This window comes from Thermothielavioides terrestris, chromosome 1 (assembly GCF_000226115.1).
Source record: "Thermothielavioides terrestris NRRL 8126 chromosome 1, complete sequence".
Taxonomy (NCBI): domain Eukaryota; kingdom Fungi; phylum Ascomycota; class Sordariomycetes; order Sordariales; family Chaetomiaceae; genus Thermothielavioides; species Thermothielavioides terrestris.
This window is the reverse complement of record NC_016457.1, coordinates 50324-69301: the sequence shown is the minus strand read 5'-3', so window position 1 is coordinate 69301 and position 18978 is coordinate 50324. Positions and strand designations below refer to the sequence as shown.

At 52.2% G+C, this 18978-nt stretch overlaps 7 protein-coding genes across 7 annotated transcripts; 6 read left to right on the top strand and 1 right to left on the bottom strand.

Annotated features, from left to right (window-relative positions):
• Positions 1-5537: 5537 nt before the first annotated feature.
• Positions 5538-6224, top strand: THITE_2140512 (uncharacterized protein; the record flags this gene model as incomplete). The annotated part of the gene is made up of 3 exons (XM_003648485.1): positions 5538-5757; positions 5807-6093; positions 6210-6224. 3 exons carry the CDS (start codon positions 5538-5540, stop codon positions 6222-6224), a joined length of 522 nt encoding a protein of 173 aa, XP_003648533.1.
• A 1153-nt stretch (positions 6225-7377) lies between these two features.
• THITE_2140511 (uncharacterized protein) lies at positions 7378-9410 on the top strand (the record flags this gene model as incomplete). The annotated part of the gene is made up of 15 exons (XM_003648484.1): positions 7378-7392; positions 7463-7493; positions 7557-7686; positions 7769-7917; positions 7975-8097; positions 8262-8356; positions 8423-8455; positions 8513-8538; positions 8595-8615; positions 8673-8726; positions 8778-8887; positions 8941-9002; positions 9054-9115; positions 9179-9272; positions 9327-9410. 15 exons carry the CDS (start codon positions 7378-7380, stop codon positions 9408-9410), a joined length of 1089 nt encoding a protein of 362 aa, XP_003648532.1.
• A 415-nt stretch (positions 9411-9825) lies between these two features.
• On the bottom strand, positions 9826-10345 carry THITE_2083715 (uncharacterized protein; the record flags this gene model as incomplete). The annotated part of the gene is made up of 2 exons (XM_003648483.1): positions 9826-10242; positions 10283-10345. The coding sequence occupies 2 exons, from the start codon at positions 10343-10345 to the stop codon at positions 9826-9828; spliced, it is 480 nt and encodes a 159-aa protein (XP_003648531.1).
• A 157-nt stretch (positions 10346-10502) lies between these two features.
• THITE_2106085 (uncharacterized protein) lies at positions 10503-12065 on the top strand. The gene is made up of 2 exons (XM_003648482.1): positions 10503-10902; positions 10970-12065. The coding sequence occupies exons 1-2, from the start codon at positions 10788-10790 to the stop codon at positions 11887-11889; spliced, it is 1035 nt and encodes a 344-aa protein (XP_003648530.1). The 5' UTR covers positions 10503-10787; the 3' UTR covers positions 11890-12065.
• A 19-nt stretch (positions 12066-12084) lies between these two features.
• THITE_2106084 (uncharacterized protein) lies at positions 12085-13860 on the top strand. Its single transcript, XM_003648481.1, has 2 exons — positions 12085-12510; positions 12581-13860. Exons 1-2 carry the CDS (start codon positions 12478-12480, stop codon positions 13214-13216), a joined length of 669 nt encoding a protein of 222 aa, XP_003648529.1. The 5' UTR covers positions 12085-12477; the 3' UTR covers positions 13217-13860.
• Positions 13861-14064: 204 nt separating this feature from the next.
• On the top strand, positions 14065-16203 carry THITE_2106082 (uncharacterized protein). The gene is made up of 3 exons (XM_003648480.1): positions 14065-14353; positions 14447-14664; positions 14745-16203. Exons 1-3 carry the CDS (start codon positions 14170-14172, stop codon positions 16077-16079), a joined length of 1737 nt encoding a protein of 578 aa, XP_003648528.1. The 5' UTR covers positions 14065-14169; the 3' UTR covers positions 16080-16203.
• A 1356-nt stretch (positions 16204-17559) lies between these two features.
• Positions 17560-18945, top strand: THITE_2106079 (uncharacterized protein). Its single transcript, XM_003648479.1, has one exon. It carries the CDS (start codon positions 17697-17699, stop codon positions 18402-18404), a length of 708 nt encoding a protein of 235 aa, XP_003648527.1. The 5' UTR covers positions 17560-17696; the 3' UTR covers positions 18405-18945.
• The last annotated feature ends 33 nt before the right edge of the window (positions 18946-18978 follow it).

Genomic DNA, 18978 nt, shown 5'->3' with positions numbered 1-18978 from the left:
CTATACTAGAGAAGCTATTCCTAAGCTTTGTTTCCCTCTATACTATAAGCAAGATAGAGATCCTTAAGAAGCTAACCTTTTAAAATATAGCTATAGAGGTTTATAAAAGTATATACTTATTCTTTAAGAAGGTACCTAGCTATATAGGAAAAGGATCTTTCCTAATATATAGCTTTAGAGAGAAAGAAAACAAAGACCTTAAACAATTAGAAGATTAAAAGGATCGCCCTAGACGCTAAACTAGTTGTAAAGAGGGAGCTAAAATCGGCTAATCCCGCTCTAAATATAAGCTAAGTACGTCTATAGCTTCTAGCACCTCTATAAGGTCCTTAAATATATTAAGGAAGTGCTATACCTACGATTATTTCTATTTAATTAAGCGATGCTACTACTTAAACTCTAAGAGTATATCGCCTAGATAGGAACTTAGAAAATATATTAAGGCTTATATAGAGGCTAATTTAAAGGCTAATTCAACTCTATAAGCAGAGGCTAATAAGCTTTAGATAAAGAGATCTAGAAGTAGCTTCGTTAACAACGTAAAAAGCAATATAGGCGAGGATCTACTACTATATTAACTAGCCGACTACTCTAAGAGAGCTATAGCTACACTTCTAACAAAGGAGCCTAAGGTCCCTAAAGTGGATATAGCCAATGCCAACGCCCCTAAAGAGGGCACTGCTCCTAAAGAGAGCACTACCTAGGAAGAGGGTAATGCCCCCAAAGTAGGTACTACCCCCAAAGTAGGCACCGCCCCTAATATAGGTATCGCCCCCGATATAGGCATTACTCCTAATATAGGCAATGCCCCTAAAGTAGGTACTAACATTATAGCGATATTTAGCTACTAGTATATTATAAGAATATAGTAGTAGAGAGCTATAGGCAAATATATAGCGAGCTTCGCTACGATCCTAGCTATATTCTAGATAAGCTAGAGATACCCCTTAATTAACTTGGTAATTCTAGATTTAGGGTCAACTATTTATATCGCTAACTATCTAAGTAGGTTTAAAAGGCCTCCTAAGTTAGCTATATCTAATAATTATATCTAGATAGGCAAGTACCTTATTTAGATTAAAGGATATAGTAAAATAGATATTAAACTATAGAACAACGAAGGCATTATAGTCCTTATACTATATAATATAGCCTATTGCCTAACATTTATATATAATATTATATTGTTAGAGTAGCTTAATCGACAAAGGATCTAGTAAGACAATAGGCTAGAGAGTATACTAAACTATCTACTTAAGTGCTATAATTATACCCTCCTTAGATATACTATAAAGAAGCTCCAACAATATATCTTTAAATATATACTCGAAGACTATACGCCTATAGCCTTTACTACCTAAATAAAGAGACTCGATCGTTAGGCTTACTATATAGAGAGTATAGTAGATACTATAACTTAGCACCTACGCCTTAGCTATATAGGCCTAAAGGCCCTTAAACACTTCGTTAATTACTTATAAAGAGGGTATATTAAAGGTATATCAACGTTTAAGTATAATGGCTATAGCCTTAGTAAGTTAAAATATAGGCCTAATCGCATTTCTAGGCTATTGAACTATAGCCTAGGCGATAAGATCGCCCTAGATCTATACCCTTTCTAAGAAGGCTAATAGCACTTTAAATATCTACTATTAGCGATAGATCGCTATTTAAGTATAATATAGGACTACTATCTATATAACTACGAAGCGCTAAGTATTCTAATAGCTATTAAACATCTTGCTATACTACTTAAAAGGCAGTATCAACTATATATTAAAGTCTTAGAGTATAACAACGAATTTATATAAGCGAACGCTATTACTACCTAGGTAGAGAAACAAGGTATCTAAATAGAGCCTTTAGCGCCTAATACACCTATATAGAATAGAGGCACTAAACGCTTAGGGGGTATAATTAAGGAGAAAGCTAGAATAATAGCTATTAGCGTATAGTTGCTAGAGCAACTATAGCTAAAAGTTATAAGGGCTATAGTATATCTCTATAATATAACACTATCTTTGACAATAGAGTAGATAATACTATTAAATCGCTTTTACACCTTCTTTACTAAAAGAGATAGCTTAAGAGCTTTAGAGTATAAACTATACTAAAGGTATTTAAAAGTCTATAGTTATAAAGTATTCGCTATAATAGATACTACTAAAAAGAAAGAAAGGCGCTTTAAATAGTTCTAACTAAGAGCCTAGATTGGTTACCTTATAGAATACAATTCTTTAAATATCTATTGTATCTAAAACTTAACTACTAACTAAGTAGTATATATATATAATATAATCTTTAATAAGAAGTAGGTATACCTAGGTGATCTAAAGCTTATAGTATAGGACATTCCCTAAATAGACTTTAAAGAGCTAAAGCGCTAGCTTAATACTAGAGGCGCTAATAATGCTAATTAGCTAGATAATAGTAATCTTACGCCTATAGCTAAGGAAGAAGATATAACAAAGGCGTTTAATACGCCTTTAATAACCTTTAAAGAACTAAAAGAAAGTCTAGCTACTACCAACGAAGTGTTAAATACCATTGTAGTAAAAGGCGATACTATAGGCATTTTTCTAGAGTTCCAATATTTTACTCCTCTACCTACTTTGCTAAACGCTTTGATTATAGCTACCTTCCTAGGCTTATATTCGCCTAGAGCCTCTAAAGGAGTGTTCTAGCTATAGGAGGCCGCCTTTAACGTAGAAACGTTAGGCTTTAGAGCTATCGAATATAAGTATTTAAAGAGGATCCTCTATATAGAAGAAGAAAGAGAGGAACTTGTCTAAAAGAGTAAAAAGAAGGCTAAGAAGATAGTCGGTTCTATTAAAAAGGAAGATAGTAATATTAAAAGGATCTCCTAAGAAGAAGTCGATCGCCTATAGTAAGAAGGTAAGCTTAGATCTATCTATTAGTTAATACTCCTATCTATACCTCGATAGCAATTTAAACTCGAAGATTATCTACTAGGCTAGCTATTCCTAGAGGCTAAATACGATTATCTTTAAAGCTATAAAATAATAGGCTCCTAGGAAGAGATTTACTACTATAATAAAGAGGTTTAAAGCAAATAGATCCTAGATTATATATAGGTATATATCTATAAGTTTAATAAGAGTAAATACCTTATTAAATATAAGGCGAAGCTTATAGTATATAGTAATTAATAAAAGAAGAGGTTTACTAAAGAGAACTATATAGCTATACTCGTTATATAATCCTTTAGAATAGTATTTACTATTATAGTAAAGTTCAACTTAAAACTAAAGTAGTTTAATATAGTTAATACTTTCGTTAATACGAAGATCAATAAAGATATTTATATAGAGATGCTATATAGCTACTATAAGCTAGAAACTATTTTAAAGCTAAAGAAGGTATTCTATAGCTTATAGAAGTCTCCTCTCCTCTAGCAACAAGAGGTAACGGCTACTCTAAGGAACTTAGGGTTCTAGACTATATTGTAGAAGCCCTATATTATAACGAATAAAGGTATTATTATCTTCTTCTATATAGATAACATTGTCTTCGCCTATTATAAGAAGGATCAATACTAAGCTAACGAAGTAATTAACTAGCTATAACGAAAATATAAACTTATAAAAGGAGATAACCTCTTATAGTTCTTAGATATAGAGATTTATCGTAATTATAAAAGACGTTTAATTTAGCTTAGTTAAACGGTATATATTAAGAAGATTATAAAGTTAGCTTAGGAAGAAAGAGAGCTAGAGACTCTAATAGCTAAAGGCGAATTACTCCTATATAACGATATTACTAGCTATAGCTCTATTAGGCTCTATCAAAGGAAGGTCAACTTAATCCTATATATCGTTGTTAATATATGCCTAGACATTGCCTTTATAGCCTCTAAGCTTATATAGTTTAATTAAAACCTAAGACTAAAACATTATTATATAGCTAATTAAGTACTATAATACCTCTATTAAATAAGGTTTTAAGCCCTCTAGCTAGGAGAAGGAGATATCCTAATTATAGTTAGCGATACTAGCTTTACTAACAATAGTATTAATTATAAAAGCTTATAAAGTTATACTATTATCCTATTTAGAGGGCTAATCGCCTAGTAAACCAATAAATAGGATATAGTAATTATATCGACTATAGAAGTAGAGTTGTTAGTATTTATATAGGTAGCGAAAGAAAGTATATTCCTTTAGTACCTATTAGAGGTATTAGAGATCTATCTAGATAATAAGATCTTATCGATCTAGTATAATAATAAATAGACAATTTAACTAATTAACGCTAAAATACCTATACTATAGATAAAACTAAAATATATTAATATTTATAACTATTAGCTATACTAAGAAGCTTAGAATAAGAGAGTTAATATAGATTATATACCTTTAAACTAGATATTGGCTAATAGCCTAATAAAGGCGCTAGAACCAAAGCTCTATAGGAAGTTTATAGAAATGCTTAATCTAATAGATATCTAGGCCTTTATTAAGATCTATATCTACTAGGCGGTATAGAAGGAAGAAGTATAGGGCTAGAAGAAGGCTCTAGCCAAGCTAAAGGTTCAGTTTATAATATAATATATAGGATTGAGAAGGGTAGGCGTAGAAGGCTCGATAGATTAGAGCAATAGCAAAAGGACCTTAACACTATAGAATTGCTAGATTAGGAAGGATATAGTATTAGAAATAGCTTTATAGATTACTAGATTTAGTAGGCTAGAGCCGGAGGCTCGACCTAGGGGGGTGTATTAGAACTAGCCCGGCCTAGGGCTCTAGGCCGGCCTACCGAGATTAGGATCCACTGGCTTAATGCCCAACTGCCACCCAAGACTAGGCTCCTAATCAGGAGAACTCTCCTACAATACAACATCTTCACTACCACGATTGTTCCTAGTTGTATACATCACTTGCATCGTGATAGCTTCATCTTCCTGAGCCTGCGCAGCGGTTCCAACAACTAGAATTCCATCAATGCGAACATCTGCTGCCCAAGCGATCAAAATACCGTGCCTAAATGGATCACGTAACTTTGATCCCTTCCCCTTAGTAGAAGGCCTTTTCCATGTCTCTGAACCTTGCCTTGAGTAAGTCGAGCCTCTGTTCAAGCGGGAGCACGTTGGTGCAGCTGAGCCAATGGCCGAGCGAGAAAGACATGCAGTCCTCCAAACGTACATGATCCCGTCTGCAATATCTCAGCTGGGTGCCATTCTTGGTTAGCATTGAACCACGACGCGGGGAGTAATGGTCATCAATAAGTTAGTCCAGCTGATGCTCGATGAGGCAGCTGTAACCCTGCTCTCTCCAACTCATCCAATACTATTTGCTGCTGCCACAGGAAGAATCAATGGCGCCTCAGAACGATGCGCGCTCGGACTCTATATCACAATAGGCGCTAGAAATGGGTATGCAAGAGACTCAGGTAGCAGGTCCTGGAGTATAAGAAGGCGCGAATCCGCGGAGGTATCGCTGCATCAGCCCTCCCCCTTCTCTTCCCACCTTATGCTCGAGGAAGCCAAGGGATCCCGAGATAGCGAGAAAGCGATCAAAATGAAGTCGGCATTCCTGGGCTCGTTATACTGCGTGCTGATGCTCGTGGGACTGGGGTTGTCGACAGACAACAGGATGCCCCCGAAAGCGCCCGGCCTCAGCCATCTGTACACGGTCAACATCACGGGCGGCGATGCTGTTCCAGTCGGGCCCGGTCCGCGCGGCACCCGGCTCGTGGTCCCCATCTTGGGCGGCAACTTTGCTGGACCTAAGCTCAAAGGTGTGTCGCCGGTTATTTATTGGGAATGCGACGGGGTTATGAACCCAAGCTCATCCACCGCTAGGGACGGTGCTGCCCATAGGCGCAGACTGGGCCCTGACCGATGCCAACGGGGTCAACGGCTCGCTCACGGCCAACGTCCGGCAGACGTTCAAGACGGACGACGGTGCGTTCATCCAGGTGTTTGAGACGGGCGAGGTCCAGCCGGACGGCAGCGCTTTTGTCCGTCTGGCGTACGAGACAGGAAGCGAAGCGTACTACTGGCTCAATACTGTCGTTGCAATCGGCATCATCCACAACGTGGACACGAACCACCTCACCATCGATACCTGGCAGGTCAGTACCTTTGCTTTTTCCCTTTCTGCGCTGTGGCCACATTTCCCATCATTCCCATCTCTGGGAGTCCTGAGACTTGTGCGGCTTGACGTTGACGGTATCTCGCACCGGGCTAGATGACGGCCCCGTGATCGGTTGCTGTGTCGTTCCGTGACTCGGCAATTGGAAGCAGATCCGCAATGGGGCAACTCCCCGATTCCCTGTGTTCTCGATGTGGTCAGGTCACTGGGTCCCAGAGCGCCGTGGTCGTTGGCAAAAAGCCAATTTAAAAAAATAACGAGAGGCCGAATACTTAGACCATCACCTCAACAACGACGGCTGCTATTTTTTTGTGTAGTCGTAATCTGCGCTGCAGGTGACCTTGCTCTTAAAATTCCAGCTCGGGCCGAGGTCAACCATGGCATTCCCGTCTGCTCCGGCTGCTTCCGGGGACAGTTCTTTTCCGCAATGACGCCAATAAGAGAGGGAACGATTCTCGTTCCGGCTTGTGCCGGTCGTCATCCGGCAGTTTTCCGAAGCGCAAGACAGTTTGACTCCCGACGGGCGGGACAGCAGAGCCCGATTGGCCCACCCAGCGGCGACGCGACCACTCCACCCAGTTTCACTCAATGCCATTGCGGTGGATACCTTACTTCAGTCCTCCCGTCATCCAGTCGCGGCGGAACAGACATTATTACGGAGGATATAAAGATCGAGGTGTAGGAGCATGCTTCTGATTTATGCAAAAATTGATATTTTCGGCAGTCAATTCACCTGCTATTTGCTGTGTGCCTATGCCATGAGTGAAAGCGGAAAGCCATCGAGTTGATATCGGGTAGGTACTTGGATGTAAATACATCCGAAAGCGGCTTGGGCCCCCCTTCGGGCTGCGGTGTGCGTGCCCCGCGTGCCCCTCCACTGGTGCCCCGCCAGAGGTTGAGGAAGCTGCTCTCTTCTGTTGAGCCCTCGGACGGGAGCTTCTCTGCGAGCGATTGACCCCGCACCAACCTTCAATTCATCCCACTTTCCAAGGTTGCTAGCCCTCCACACCGGGCATCAAGTCGAATCAGTGCTGCGTCATACAAATCCCTCATCGGTCGCGGCATATTGTTTGTGCGAGACTAAGGTAGTTGAACAGGTCTTCGATTCTCCATTTCTCTTGGGCTTCGGTTTCCCACTGCAAAACCCTTTCAGTCAGGTCAGCGCTACGGTATCGCTTGATTTACCCCGCCATTGCAACCTTGGCCTGGACGTCCGTCAATTGACATCCCAACATCAGCCAGCACCACACATCACATCACCATCATGGGTCTGCTCGAGGTGCGTGACAGCGACGAAAGGTACCGCAGGTAGTCAATCCTCTAACCGCTGACCGCCTCTCTCTGCACAGGATCTCAAGTTGCCCGTCGGCGTCCTCTACGGTGCGGAAACCCCTGTCGCCGACACCGGGGTAATAGGAAAAAACTGACCAAAGTTCGGAACAGGCGACGATGTGTTGAAGCTTTTTACCTATGCGCGCGAGAAGGGCTTCGCCATCCCTGCCTGCAACGTCACCTCCAGCAGCACTGTCGTCGCTGCACTCGAGGCTGCCCGTGATGCGAAGTCTCCGATCATGTACGGCCGCTGCCCCCCCTCCTCCGTCCGTCCCGGACCCCCGACGACAGAACAAACCCGGCTGACAACTGGTCGCTGCCAGCCTCCAAACAAGCCAGGGTGGTGCTGCCTACTTCGCCGGCAAGGGCATCAAGAACAGCGCCGAGAAGCAGGAGGCCTCGGTTGCTGGCGCCATCGCCGCTGCCCACTACATCCGCTCCATCGCCCACCTCTACGACGTGCCCGTCGTCCGTGAGTGCACTCACCCTCCTCTCCGTCCCACTGCTGCTTGCTCATGGCGTCCTATAGTCCACACCGACCACTGCGCCAAGAAGCTCCTCCCCTGGCTCGATGGCATGCTTGACGAGGACGAGAAGTTCTTCAAGCAGCACGGCACTCCCCTCTTCTCCTCGCACATGATCGACTTGGTAGGTTCCGCTGCTCCGTACTATCTGGAGTCTCCTAATCCGACCTTGTCTCATGCTAACTGCCCCAGTCCGGTATGTGATCAGTCCAACCCTTCACTCGCTCCGAGTTTCTCTGGCGACCACCACACACCCATGCCTTCGTGGACAGTACTGAAATAACGGCGTTAGAGGAGCCTGTCGATGAGAATATCAGCACCTGCGTTTCGTACCTCAAGCGGATGGCTCCCATGAAGCAGTGGCTGGAGATGGAGATCGGCATCACCGTAGGGACAACGCCTCCACAAATGCCCCGTGCAAGGGTGCAGAGTTGGCCGCTAACGCCGCTGCAGGGTGGTGAGGAAGACGGTGTCGACAATTCGGGCGTACGTTGGGAGCTCACCTGGTCTTTGCCGTATGACTCTGCTGACATTTGCCTCTAGGTTGACAACGCCGCCCTTTATACCCAGTAAGCAGCAGACTGAGATCTCCGGTATTTGTGGGTCACTGACATTCGCCGTTTAGGCCCGAGGACATCTGGAAGATGTGCGTGTAACGTTTTTCCAAAACGCTTGCAACGTATTGACTGACGCCGTTTCGCAGCGAGCAAGCCTTCCGGCCCATCTCTCCGTACTTCTCGATTGCTGCTGGCTTCGGGTAGGTCACCTGCGCCTCCATTGGGCGATGCAGGTGCTAACAACTTTGCAGTAACGTCCACGGCGTCTATGCTCCTGGCAACGTCCGCCTGCACCCCGAGCTGCTTGGCAAGCACCAGGCCTACGTCTCGGAGAAACTCGGCGGCAAGGATAAGAAGCCTGGTAAGATTGTGCCTTTGTAATGCGTCAAAAAATTGGGCGCTGACAACGACAAGTCTTCTTCGTCTTCCACGGCGGCTCGGGCTCCAGCAAGCAGGAGTACCTGGAGGCCATTAGCGTAAGACACACTAGTACCTAGATCATGGTTCGGGAAACTGACATTCCACAGCATGGTGTGGTCAAGGTCAACGTCGACACCGACCTGCAGTGGGCATACCTGACTGGCATCCGGTGAGTATCCGGCAGGTAGTGGGAAACTTGTGGTATTGTATCTATTGGCTGACGGGAGGCCAGTGACTACATCACCAAGAACATCGACTACCTCAAGACCCAGGTCGGCAACCCCGAGGGCCCCAACAAGCCGAACAAGAAGAAGTACGACCCGAGAGTATGTACCCTTCCGTTTCTTCCTCCATGCACCGAACTCTGACGATTCGTGCAGGTCTGGATTCGTGAGGGAGAGAAGACCATGTCGGCCCGCGTTGCGGAATGCCTCCAGGACTTCAAGACGGCTGGCACTTTGTAAATGAGGGTAAATCGTTGGCGGATGGGATGCCTGAATGCCTGTTGAAGTAGGTCCTCGACTTTACTTAGCATTTAGGAACTTCTAATGACCTTTGGGGGGTTGGTCAAGTCGATCATGGCTGAGTATCTGGTTTAGGGAGGGCTTAGATAGTCCACCACAGACAGGAACGCAAAAAGATACCATCCCTCACACCGCTTCTGATGTCCTTGGGAACAGTTTTTCTCCCCTCTGTTGCTTCAACAGAAAATTGTTGTTTGTTTTGTAGTTCTCATCGCCATCTCCGGATGCCGGCGACTACTACTTCCCAAGCGATGGCGATGGCCGCCTAGTATTGCGCCGGGTGGGCACGCATATGCGCGACGTGTGGCGTGCCCTTGAGACCTCGACCGACACGCTCCAGCCCGTCTGGCGGGCATCAGCCGCGTGCCTTTCTCTCGATGTCCTCCCAGTGGATGATAACGTCCTCCTTGGAGTAGAGGTACAGCCGCTCGCTTCGCGCGCGTCCGAAAAGGTGCGCGTCGTTCATGATGGCCGTGCTGAACGAGGCCGCGCTCGGTCGCCCCGACCAGCCGCCCGTCACCGTGCAGGCCCGCCCAGAACAGGGCCTCCCCGCGCCTGGGTCACGGCGAATGGCCAGGGAGATCAGCGGGTCGCGCCGAGGGCCATGGCGCGCGAGCGGGCTTCCAGCGTTTGGTAGAGCGGCTTGAGGATGGCCGAGAAGATGAGAACGGTCCGGGAATGTGGGAATAGCGCCGTCGACATATTTAACTCCGAGCAGAGGACGGGCATTGGCCAAGCCGTAGATGACGATCGTCGTGGGATGGCTGGGGTCCTGCTAGAGCTTCGTACCGGGTTTTTGAACGTTGACCTACCTGGTTGCTAGGCTTTTTGAAGCCGAACATCAACGGCACGGCCTCGACGGCTTGCTTGGACATAGCGACTCGGGGAATGCCTGGGAGAACACCTACTTTATTGGTTCAAGTAAACTGTGGAATGCGCCTCTTGGGGCAAAGCGGCGCCGTTTGCTTTGAACAATATTTGTTGCCAGCAATCACCAGGTCGTGTCGAAGTTGAACACCCAATCCAGGTCAAACAAACCTGCTCCTTGCACAGGAAGCAGTTACACACAGGAACTTAACTTCCGCAGTAGCAGCCAGCAGCCGAGGTTCCTGCCGGCTCTTTGTGGGTCTACCGGGGGGGTCACCCATTTATGATTAGTCGGCCGAGGAACAAGGTTGTCGGAGGCCATCGACCGTCTCGCACTTCGCGGTGGCACGGCGTCGGGGCTTGACCTGGCTTGTACTATGGAATCACTGCGTGTTCTTCAACGACCTTGACGGCGGCCGATCATCTCAATAGTCACCTGTTTGCGGAACCATGGACGCTCAAAACACAAGCAGCTTGGTGCCGTTCTCGGAGGCTACCAGGGTCGAACGACTTGATTCGCATGCGTACAGGGTGAATCTAGTCGACTCGTTTTGTATTGGGACTGGTCGGGCTCCGCCTCTCGCCCTAGAACTGCTCTTACTTACGGGGCGCGAGACTGACCGTGTTTCCAGTTCCAAATGGGGGCTACGTGGCGTCGTGCATCCTCCGGGCTGCGGGCATGCATCTGGCACAGGCAGGCCAGAAGGACGTGTTGAACGCGCACTTCCAGTTCCTGAACCGCACCGAGACCGGCCCCGCGGTCATCGTCATCGAGGACGTCAAGATCGGGCGGCAGCTTTCGACCCTCCATGCGACGCTCTACCAGCGCGCCCTCCTGCCCCAGGCACCGTGGATCACCCCAGGGGGACCGACCCGCAAGGAGGTCGCCGTGTACTTGACCATGACCGACCTCAGCAAGGAGCAGGGAATCTCACTGCCGACGTCGTTCAGTCTGCAGCACCCCGTCGCCGCGCCGCCGAGGCCAGACTTTGCAGCGCTGAGGCAGGATCGAGACGCCCACTGGTGGCGCCTCAGACAGCGCGGCAGCACTCCGGCGAGCTACACGCGCAACCGGCAGAACTTGGCCTACTACGAACCTCGCGGTGGCCAGCGCACCAAGACCGTCATCGACAAGTGGGTCCGGCTCGCCTCGGGCGAGAAGTTCACGGCCGCGTCGCTGGCCTACGTTGCCGACTGCTGGCCGTACATGGTCGAGGTGTGGAGGCCGTCGAGGGCGGAAGCCGAGGAGAAGAGGCGGCGGGGCGAGAGCGTGCCATTTGCGCCCAACGCTCTGTTCTGGTACCCGACCGTGGTGCTCAATCTCGAGGTGAAGAAGGCGCTGCCGGCGGACGGGGTGGAGTGGCTGCAGTTGAGGATTCAATCCAAGCAGATCAAGGACGGCCGGTTCGATCTCGAGGTGCTGGTGTTGGACGAGCATGGCGACCTCGTGGCGCTCAGCAACCACGTCAACCTAATCCTGGACAGCGAGAGGAACTTGGCAGAGAGGAGTAGAGGCGCCAGCGCAACGGGGCAGAAATCAAGTCGCATCTAGGTAATCTAAGGTTTGTGCTCGCAGAGGTAGAGACGACAACGCTCTGTGGGACTGAAGCGAGCTGCCACGACAGTGCAGCATCACGACTTCTGCTTCGGCTTGGTGCCGCGTCCAATGAAGTGCCGCCGCTTGTTGCCCTGCTGAAAAAAACATAGGCGAGAGTCTGCCGTGGTCTGGCTCCACTGAACTGAAACTTCCAGGAGACTCCCAGTTAAGGCGTATTTGACGGTGAAGGCAGCCACGTCACCTCCAACAGGCCGTTCAGGCGGTCGGACGGGGCTTGGGCAGACCTCGGACAGCTGGGTCGGGCTCCAAACTAATTGTCGGGAAGTGCGCCATGTGTTGACTGGGGCTGCTGCATATTCTGTAGCGCTCGATTGGCTCACCGGGCGCTGCCCCCTGATCGCCCTGCCCGAGGAGAGGGGGCGATATGGTTCTTGGGCACGAACGAGATGCAAACATAGTCGACTCGAGCCCGCGCTTAAATACTAGCTGCGAGCCTGGCCCTCGAGATGATGATGCTTCACACGCTTGCAACTTCCACCGGAAAACAACCTGCCTACCACTGTCTTCTTCACACACGGCAAAATGGACGACACCTGGGTCGACACTCAAGAACTTGTAAGTGGCAGTCTCCGGGCAGTCTCCTTCAAGTCAGACATGGTCCCCATTGCTGACTCGGGCCCATCAGCGGCGACGTTTCACGAACAAGACCAACGCGGTCTTCAGCCGGTCCGACTGGCACGATGATCGCGAGTACCCGGCCGTGAACTACGAGCGCGTGTTCGATTTCAGCGGCTGCAAGGACATCATCTTCCAGCGCGGCCGCGAGGACGACGTGCTCATGCTGGCCCACGGGTCCGGCCACATGACGCTGCCCGCCGGCGTGCGGGTGCGGGTGCTGTCTGGCTACGCCAGATGCGCGCCAGCCGCCCCGGACTCGGTCGGCAGCGGCTCGACTGTCGTCGGCTCGGGCGTCCGCGCGCCGCCGCCGAGCCGCGTCTCGGCTTATGCCCACTCTTCGGCCGGCTCGGGCTACGCACGCTCTTCGGCCGGCTCGGCCTACGCACCGAGCGCTGCGTCCTTCCACCGGGGCGGCGCCCGCAGCTCCTACATGTCGGCGTGCGGCGTGCCACTCCCCCCGAGCGAAGCGGGAAGCAGAAGCATGGCCGGCTCGGCCAATGATTGGGTGGTGGTCGAGGAGATGGAAGGCTATGGCTTCCAAGACGACCGGGACAACTGCAGCATTGCCCCGAGCGAGAGCATCAGCTCCGTCGGCAGCCGCGCCGCTTCCCGCTGGCCTGTATCCGCATCGCTCCGCCATTGAATGGTGAAGGCGTAGCGCGAGTGGGCGTGGAAAGCCGGGAGGGAGCCGAGCGGAGGAGCTTTTTCCCTCCCGGTCATGCGGCATGCGGCATGCGGCAGGTTTCTGATCAGGGTTCGGTCGGGGCGATGGGTTGTGCCGGAAGTCTGCAGGATAATCATTCGGGATAGTATTTCTCTTGGGATTCTTGGTTGATGTATTGTCGCTCTCACCCTCTTGATATACACGATATAACGGCAGATCGTGGTCCACCAGTCGTTCAAAATGCGCGCAGTAGAAACTACCCCCCTTCCCCCCCCCCCCCCCCCCCCCCCCCCTGCCGTGCCAAATGCCGGCGTTATGCCACTTTAGGCTTCTTGCACTCGAGGGCGAACAGGCATGCGTGTATCTCCCCGCCATTCCTTCCTTTTTTTTTTTTTTTTTTTTTTTTTTTTTTTTTTTTTTTTTTTTTTTTTCATGGCTTAGGCAGGCAGCAGGTTGTTTCCAGTTCCCTTCCTGCTTTGGATGCGACTGGCCTGGGAAGCTTTTAAGGTGGGCCAAAACAACAAGGCGGGCCAAATGAAATACGGAAAATGAAATACGGAGTACTTGATTGCCTGGTGCTCCAGAATCTTGCCTATGACACAACAGCCATCCACGCCGGGCTTTTTAACGGGTGGCCCGGGGTGGGATGAGTTGGGTTGCAGCAAGAGGTCGTCGGTGGAACGGTGTGTAGCTAGCCGGAACATATGCGCATAAATACACGCCTCACTCAGCGCATTAGCTCGGCCTCGCTTCTCGTTACGGTTAGCAGAAACGCTAGGTAGTCAATGTTACAGTCGAAACCCCACCATGGGTCCCGGACCCAACATGGCCGTAGCACATCCACATGGGCATCATCGCAATAATAAAAGGAGGGAACGGCCCGCGAGCAGGTGCCGGAGCGCAGCGGACTGGCCGATGGACCACCTTACATCATGATCGCGACCGTTGTCCTCCTGGCCCTCCCGCTCGTGGCCACCTACTTGGTTGCGACCATCTGGCACCGCCGGTTTAGGCAGTATGCCGGGATTCCTCAGCTCAAGCCCTCCTTTCTCTGGGGCCACTTGCGGGCCATCCACGAGCTCACCACCTTGCAGAGCCGGCCAGGGCTCCACCCTGGTAAGTTCGGGTTTGAGAAGCTGGTGTTGCCACGCAGAGGTTGAACACGCAAAAAAAGGCCGGACATATTGACCGGCACCGCCTACCTCTCAGACCATGTATTCGCCGAGATGGCCAGACAGCTCGGCCATCCGCCGCTCATGCTGCTCGACCTTCGTCCCGTCAGGCCCCCCATGATCATCGTCACCAGCCACGAAGTGGCCGAGCAGATCACGCGCGTTTCCAAGCTGTTTCCTTGGAGTACGCCAAAGTCCCCGACGATGAGCAGTCTGGTGCGGTTAACGGGAGCGGAGTCCATCCTCGCGAAAAATGTGAGGGTTTCACGTCGTTGGCCCCCTGATCATAGCTACTGGTTGCTGACGGATAAACCCGCTGATCACCACCCGGGCAGGGCGAGGACTGGAAGCAACTTCGCAGGCGCTACAACCCGGGGTTTGCGCCGCAGCACCTCATGAGCCTCCTCCCGTGCATCCTGGACAAGACGGACATGTTCGTGGAACACCTCGACCGCTACGCCGGCTCGGGCGAGGAGTTTCAGCTTAGCAAGCTCGCCATCAACCTGACGTTCGAAATCATCGGGGCCGTCACCATGGACGTGGACTTCCACGCGCAGCACCCCGAGTCGTCCGGCCAGGGCGAGTTCATCAAGCTGTTCGACCAACTGCTACACATGTACGGTCCCGTCGACAACCGGTTCCCGTGGTGGATGTACCCGAGGCGGGAGTGGCGGCGGTGGCGCTTGAGCGAGCAGATCGACCGACTCCTCGAGGACATGATCCGACATAAGCACGCCGAGCACCAGCAGCAGGCCGGGAAGGCGGGGCGGGCGCGCGACGTGCTCAGCCTCAGCCTGCAGGACAGCAAGGAGCTCACAAAGAGCTTGCTGTCCGAGACGCGTGACCAGCTCAAGACATTCCTGTTCGCCGGCCACGACACGACGGGGATCCTGCTGTCCTGGGTCTTCTACGAGCTGTCCCGGACCCCGGCTGCGCTCAAGGCGGTCCGGGACGAGCTGGACGACCTCTTCGGCCCGGATCCGAGCCCGGCTGCTGTACGACGTAAGCTGCTGGCGCCCGGCGGCGAGGAGCTGATCCACCGCATGGCGTACACGACGGCCGTCATCAAGGAGGTGCTCCGGCTGCACCCGCCGGGGGCCACGGCGCGCATGTCGCCGCCGGGCACCGGCTTCAGGGTGCGCACGTCGGACGGGCAGAGCTTCTGCCTGGACGGCGCCATCCTGTACAACTGCGCCACCATCATTCAGCGCGACCGGACCGTGTTCGGCGACACGGCCAACGACTTCATGCCGGAGCGCTGGCTGGGCGACAAGGTGGGCATCATGAGCGCGGGCGCGGGCGGCGGCGCGGACGAGGACGCGGGGAGGAAATTGCCGGCCGGCGCGTGGCGAGCGTTCGAGCGGGGCCCGCGCAACTGCATCGGGCAGGACCTGGCCACCATCGAGGCGCGGGTTATCGTGGCGGTCGTGGCGAGGCGGTTCGACTTTGTCAAGGTCGGGCTCGGCGAGCTCGACCTCGACGCCGAGGGCCGGCCGGTGCTCGACGAAAAGGGCCAGTTCAAGACCAAGTCGGAGTTGTACAGTGTAAGTTCCGTCATGGCTGGAAGTGGCCGAGCCTCAATTCCTCCTCCTCCGCCTCCTCCCTCTCCTCCTCCCCTCCGAGTAACAGCCCAGTCAATGCTCACTGTCATCGATAGACGCAGCAGGTGACAGCCAAGCCAGTCGATTCCATGAGAATGAAGGTGAGGCGGCGGTCGTGATTGGCTGGGCGAGGGCGAGGGCGAGGGCGAGGGCGCAGTCGCGGCGAGGGAACCTTTTCTTGTCTCGGGTCTGGGGTTATGTTGGGAACCCAAGACCAGCCCACTCGCGTCCCCCAATTCTGCCCAATCCTGGCTGAATCTGTTCAGTTCCGCCTAATTCTGGGACAGCTCGCCAGATGTAGGCGCCTGTAAAGTGAGATGTCACGCGAGACTCTCGAGCTTGGATTCCTTTCCTTTCTTTCCTCTTTCGCTTCCCATTTCTCTGCATCGGTTCGGTATGTGGCTTTTTGTTGTCAGTACACCGCCGAGTGCAGTTGTGTAGGTGATTCGTACTTCGTAGTTAGGTTATTCGTAGCTTCCATCGCCGTCGCATGTCGAAGGAAAGTTCAAGTCGAGGAAGCGCAGCGAGCAGGTCGCGAAAAAAAAAGTGGGTGCTTCTTTTCACAAGATGACGTCATTCTTGGCCTTATGTGCTGTATTCCGTACTGTACAACTTCAGTTATTCAACCTTTATGACCCCAGCATGCACTGCACATCGCTTAGTGCAGGTTCCCGTCCCCCGGGCCCCCACCAGAGCGCCCTGACCCGCCCTCATGGCCGCTCCGCATCGCGCCTTTTGACTGACGGTCCCGGTCTGCCCGGACCCTTTTGACTGAACAGCCTACCTTAGGTACCCGGACGGCCCCCGACTCCTGGCGCCTGGCGCTGGACAGGAGATTTTGTCGAGCCAGGTACTCACAATTCAGTATTTCGCTGGGTACAGTACCTGAAGGAGCAAGCTGGCTTCCCCCGTGCAACGGTCTAACTGTAGTTGGCACGTAACACAGTCCATCCCCGGTCTCGTGCCTCTAAATCCCCCTCTGTTTTTCAACTCGCACATCTTCTCCTGGAATAGCTGCCGACAGAGACGGGAAGGCCCTTACCTCCCCCCTCCTCCCCCTCTTCCGTTCTGGTCTTATTTTACCATAATTGTTAATACTATTTTTGTTTCCCGGGTAAGGTACCCAAGGACGCCGAGACCGAGACCGCCATGGCAGCATCTCAGGAGGCCCTGGAGCATGTCTTGTCGTCGACGGTGGCCCAGATCCGTCTAGATGCCGCGCCAGCGCCCGAGCCCGAGAAGACCAAAAGCGCTTGTGTTTCTAGCCCATCTGGCCCAGCCGTGTCCGCCACGGTGACGGTGACCGAGCTGCCATCGCCATCAACGCCGGCCTCGCCGGCTGCGAGTGCGCCTGCTGCCGAGGAGACAAGCCCCGACGAACCAGGGCCGCCCATCAGAGCCGCGCCCGGCACGTTTCCCTACTTTCCCTATCTCCCGGCCGAGTTGCGTCTCAAGATCTGGTGAGTGTTTTGTTTTTCCTCCCTTCTCTTCATTATTGGAGCATCGGGCTACGAGTCCCACCGGTGGCTCTGCGCCGCCCCCTCCTGTTCCTGCATTGCCAGCATTTAATTGTTTTACCATGGCGCTATGGTGGCCTGGAAAAGCCATGTGAGAGGAATGGATGATCGGCGGACATGTATGCACTGACAGGGAGGCCGGGTCGGCCCTGGCTGTGGAACCAGGCACATGTCGTTTCTGCCTCGCACGGTCGAGCTCCACACGCGGCGCTCGCACTACGCCGACGACGACCGGCACGGCAGCACGCCCAAGTGGCAGTCGCTGTCGCGCAACCCGGCCGCGCTGTCCGTGAACACCGAGGCCCGCGCCGCGGCGCTCGAGTGCTACACCGTCGCGCTGCCCCTGTTCGCCCTGCCCTCCCGCACCCAGGCGTCGGAGCGCCCGGGCGAGCTCCTGCAGGACAGCGACCGCGTCCTGTACCTGAACCTGGAGCAGGACACGGTCGTGCTGCTCGGCGACCTGCAGTACGCCCGCCTGACGAGGTTGCTCGGCTGGTTCCGCAAGATGGACACGCTGGCCCGCGGCCGGGGCCGGGGCGCTGCCGCCTCCTCCCCCCTGGCGGCGAAAGGGCTGAGGCGGCTGGCCATGAGCGTGGCCCCGTGGGCCCACGAGGTGGGCGCCGCCACCCTCAAGGCCTTTGCCCGCACCGTCTTTGCCGACCTCGACGAGTTTGTGCTGTTCATGTATTCGGAGCGCCTGCCGCCGCCGACTTGGACCGGCGGGCTCTGCGTGCTCGAGGAGGCGGCCCCGGATACCGACCATTACCGGCGCTTCGTCATCGGAAGGGGCAGGCAGTTTCGCGTCGGCGACGGCTGGATGGTGGTTGGACAGCGGCCCATGAAAGTGGCCGACATATCCTTCGAAGAACGCTGGTGATGACTTGTCTCTTGTGTCCTGGGCGGATTTTGTGCCGCCGATGGCCCCATGCCGGTCGGTTTTGTTGGTCCCCTTTTTCTTTTTCTTTTTCTTTCTTTCTTTCTTTTTTTTTTTTTTTTTTTTTTTTTTTTTTTTTTTTTTTTCCGGTCGTATGGGCGTCGGCCTCTGCAACGTTGGGAGAACTAATATTAACAGTGTACGAAAGCACAATCCTGAATGAACGCAGCTGCATCTCGGTGCGTTTTGCCGAGGGGCCGGCCGTTTGCTCCGTGAGCGACATGACAATCGTGAGCCACGGGTGGAAACGCAGACCGAGGAGTCGGGCCAGCCTCTCTCTATTCCCTCCCTGATATGGTACAGAATTATACATGTCTCCCATTCCGCCGCGAGCCCGTGTTTATGCTCCGAGCCTCCTGAGGATCTTCTCCCGGACCACCTGTTGTGCCACTGCCGCGCCGTGTTGTAAAGAGATAGCACCGATGATTGCGAAGAGGGCTGTGTTGAGGACGACGGTCAGGCCGGAGGTCTCGAGCTTTTCGGGCTAAACGCGTCGTTAGTCTTGGGCGATCCTGTT

Coding starts and splice junctions, on each gene's coding strand:
- THITE_2106085 (XM_003648482.1), top strand. CDS start 10,788: ATGGACGCTCAAAACACAAGCAGCTTGGTGCCGTTCTCGGAGGCTACC. Junction 10,903..10,969: donor CTCGTTTTGTATTGGGACTG/GTCGGGCTCCGC, acceptor CCGTGTTTCCAG/TTCCAAATGGGGGCTACGTG.
- THITE_2106084 (XM_003648481.1), top strand. CDS start 12,478: ATGGACGACACCTGGGTCGACACTCAAGAACTT. Junction 12,511..12,580: donor GGGTCGACACTCAAGAACTT/GTAAGTGGCAGT, acceptor CGGGCCCATCAG/CGGCGACGTTTCACGAACAA.
- THITE_2106082 (XM_003648480.1), top strand. CDS start 14,170: ATGATCGCGACCGTTGTCCTCCTGGCCCTCCCGCTCGTGGCCACCTAC. Junction 14,354..14,446: donor CCGGCCAGGGCTCCACCCTG/GTAAGTTCGGGT, acceptor CCTACCTCTCAG/ACCATGTATTCGCCGAGATG. Junction 14,665..14,744: donor AGTCCATCCTCGCGAAAAAT/GTGAGGGTTTCA, acceptor CCACCCGGGCAG/GGCGAGGACTGGAAGCAACT.
- THITE_2106079 (XM_003648479.1), top strand. CDS start 17,697: ATGTCGTTTCTGCCTCGCACGGTCGAGCTCCACACGCGGCGCTCGCAC.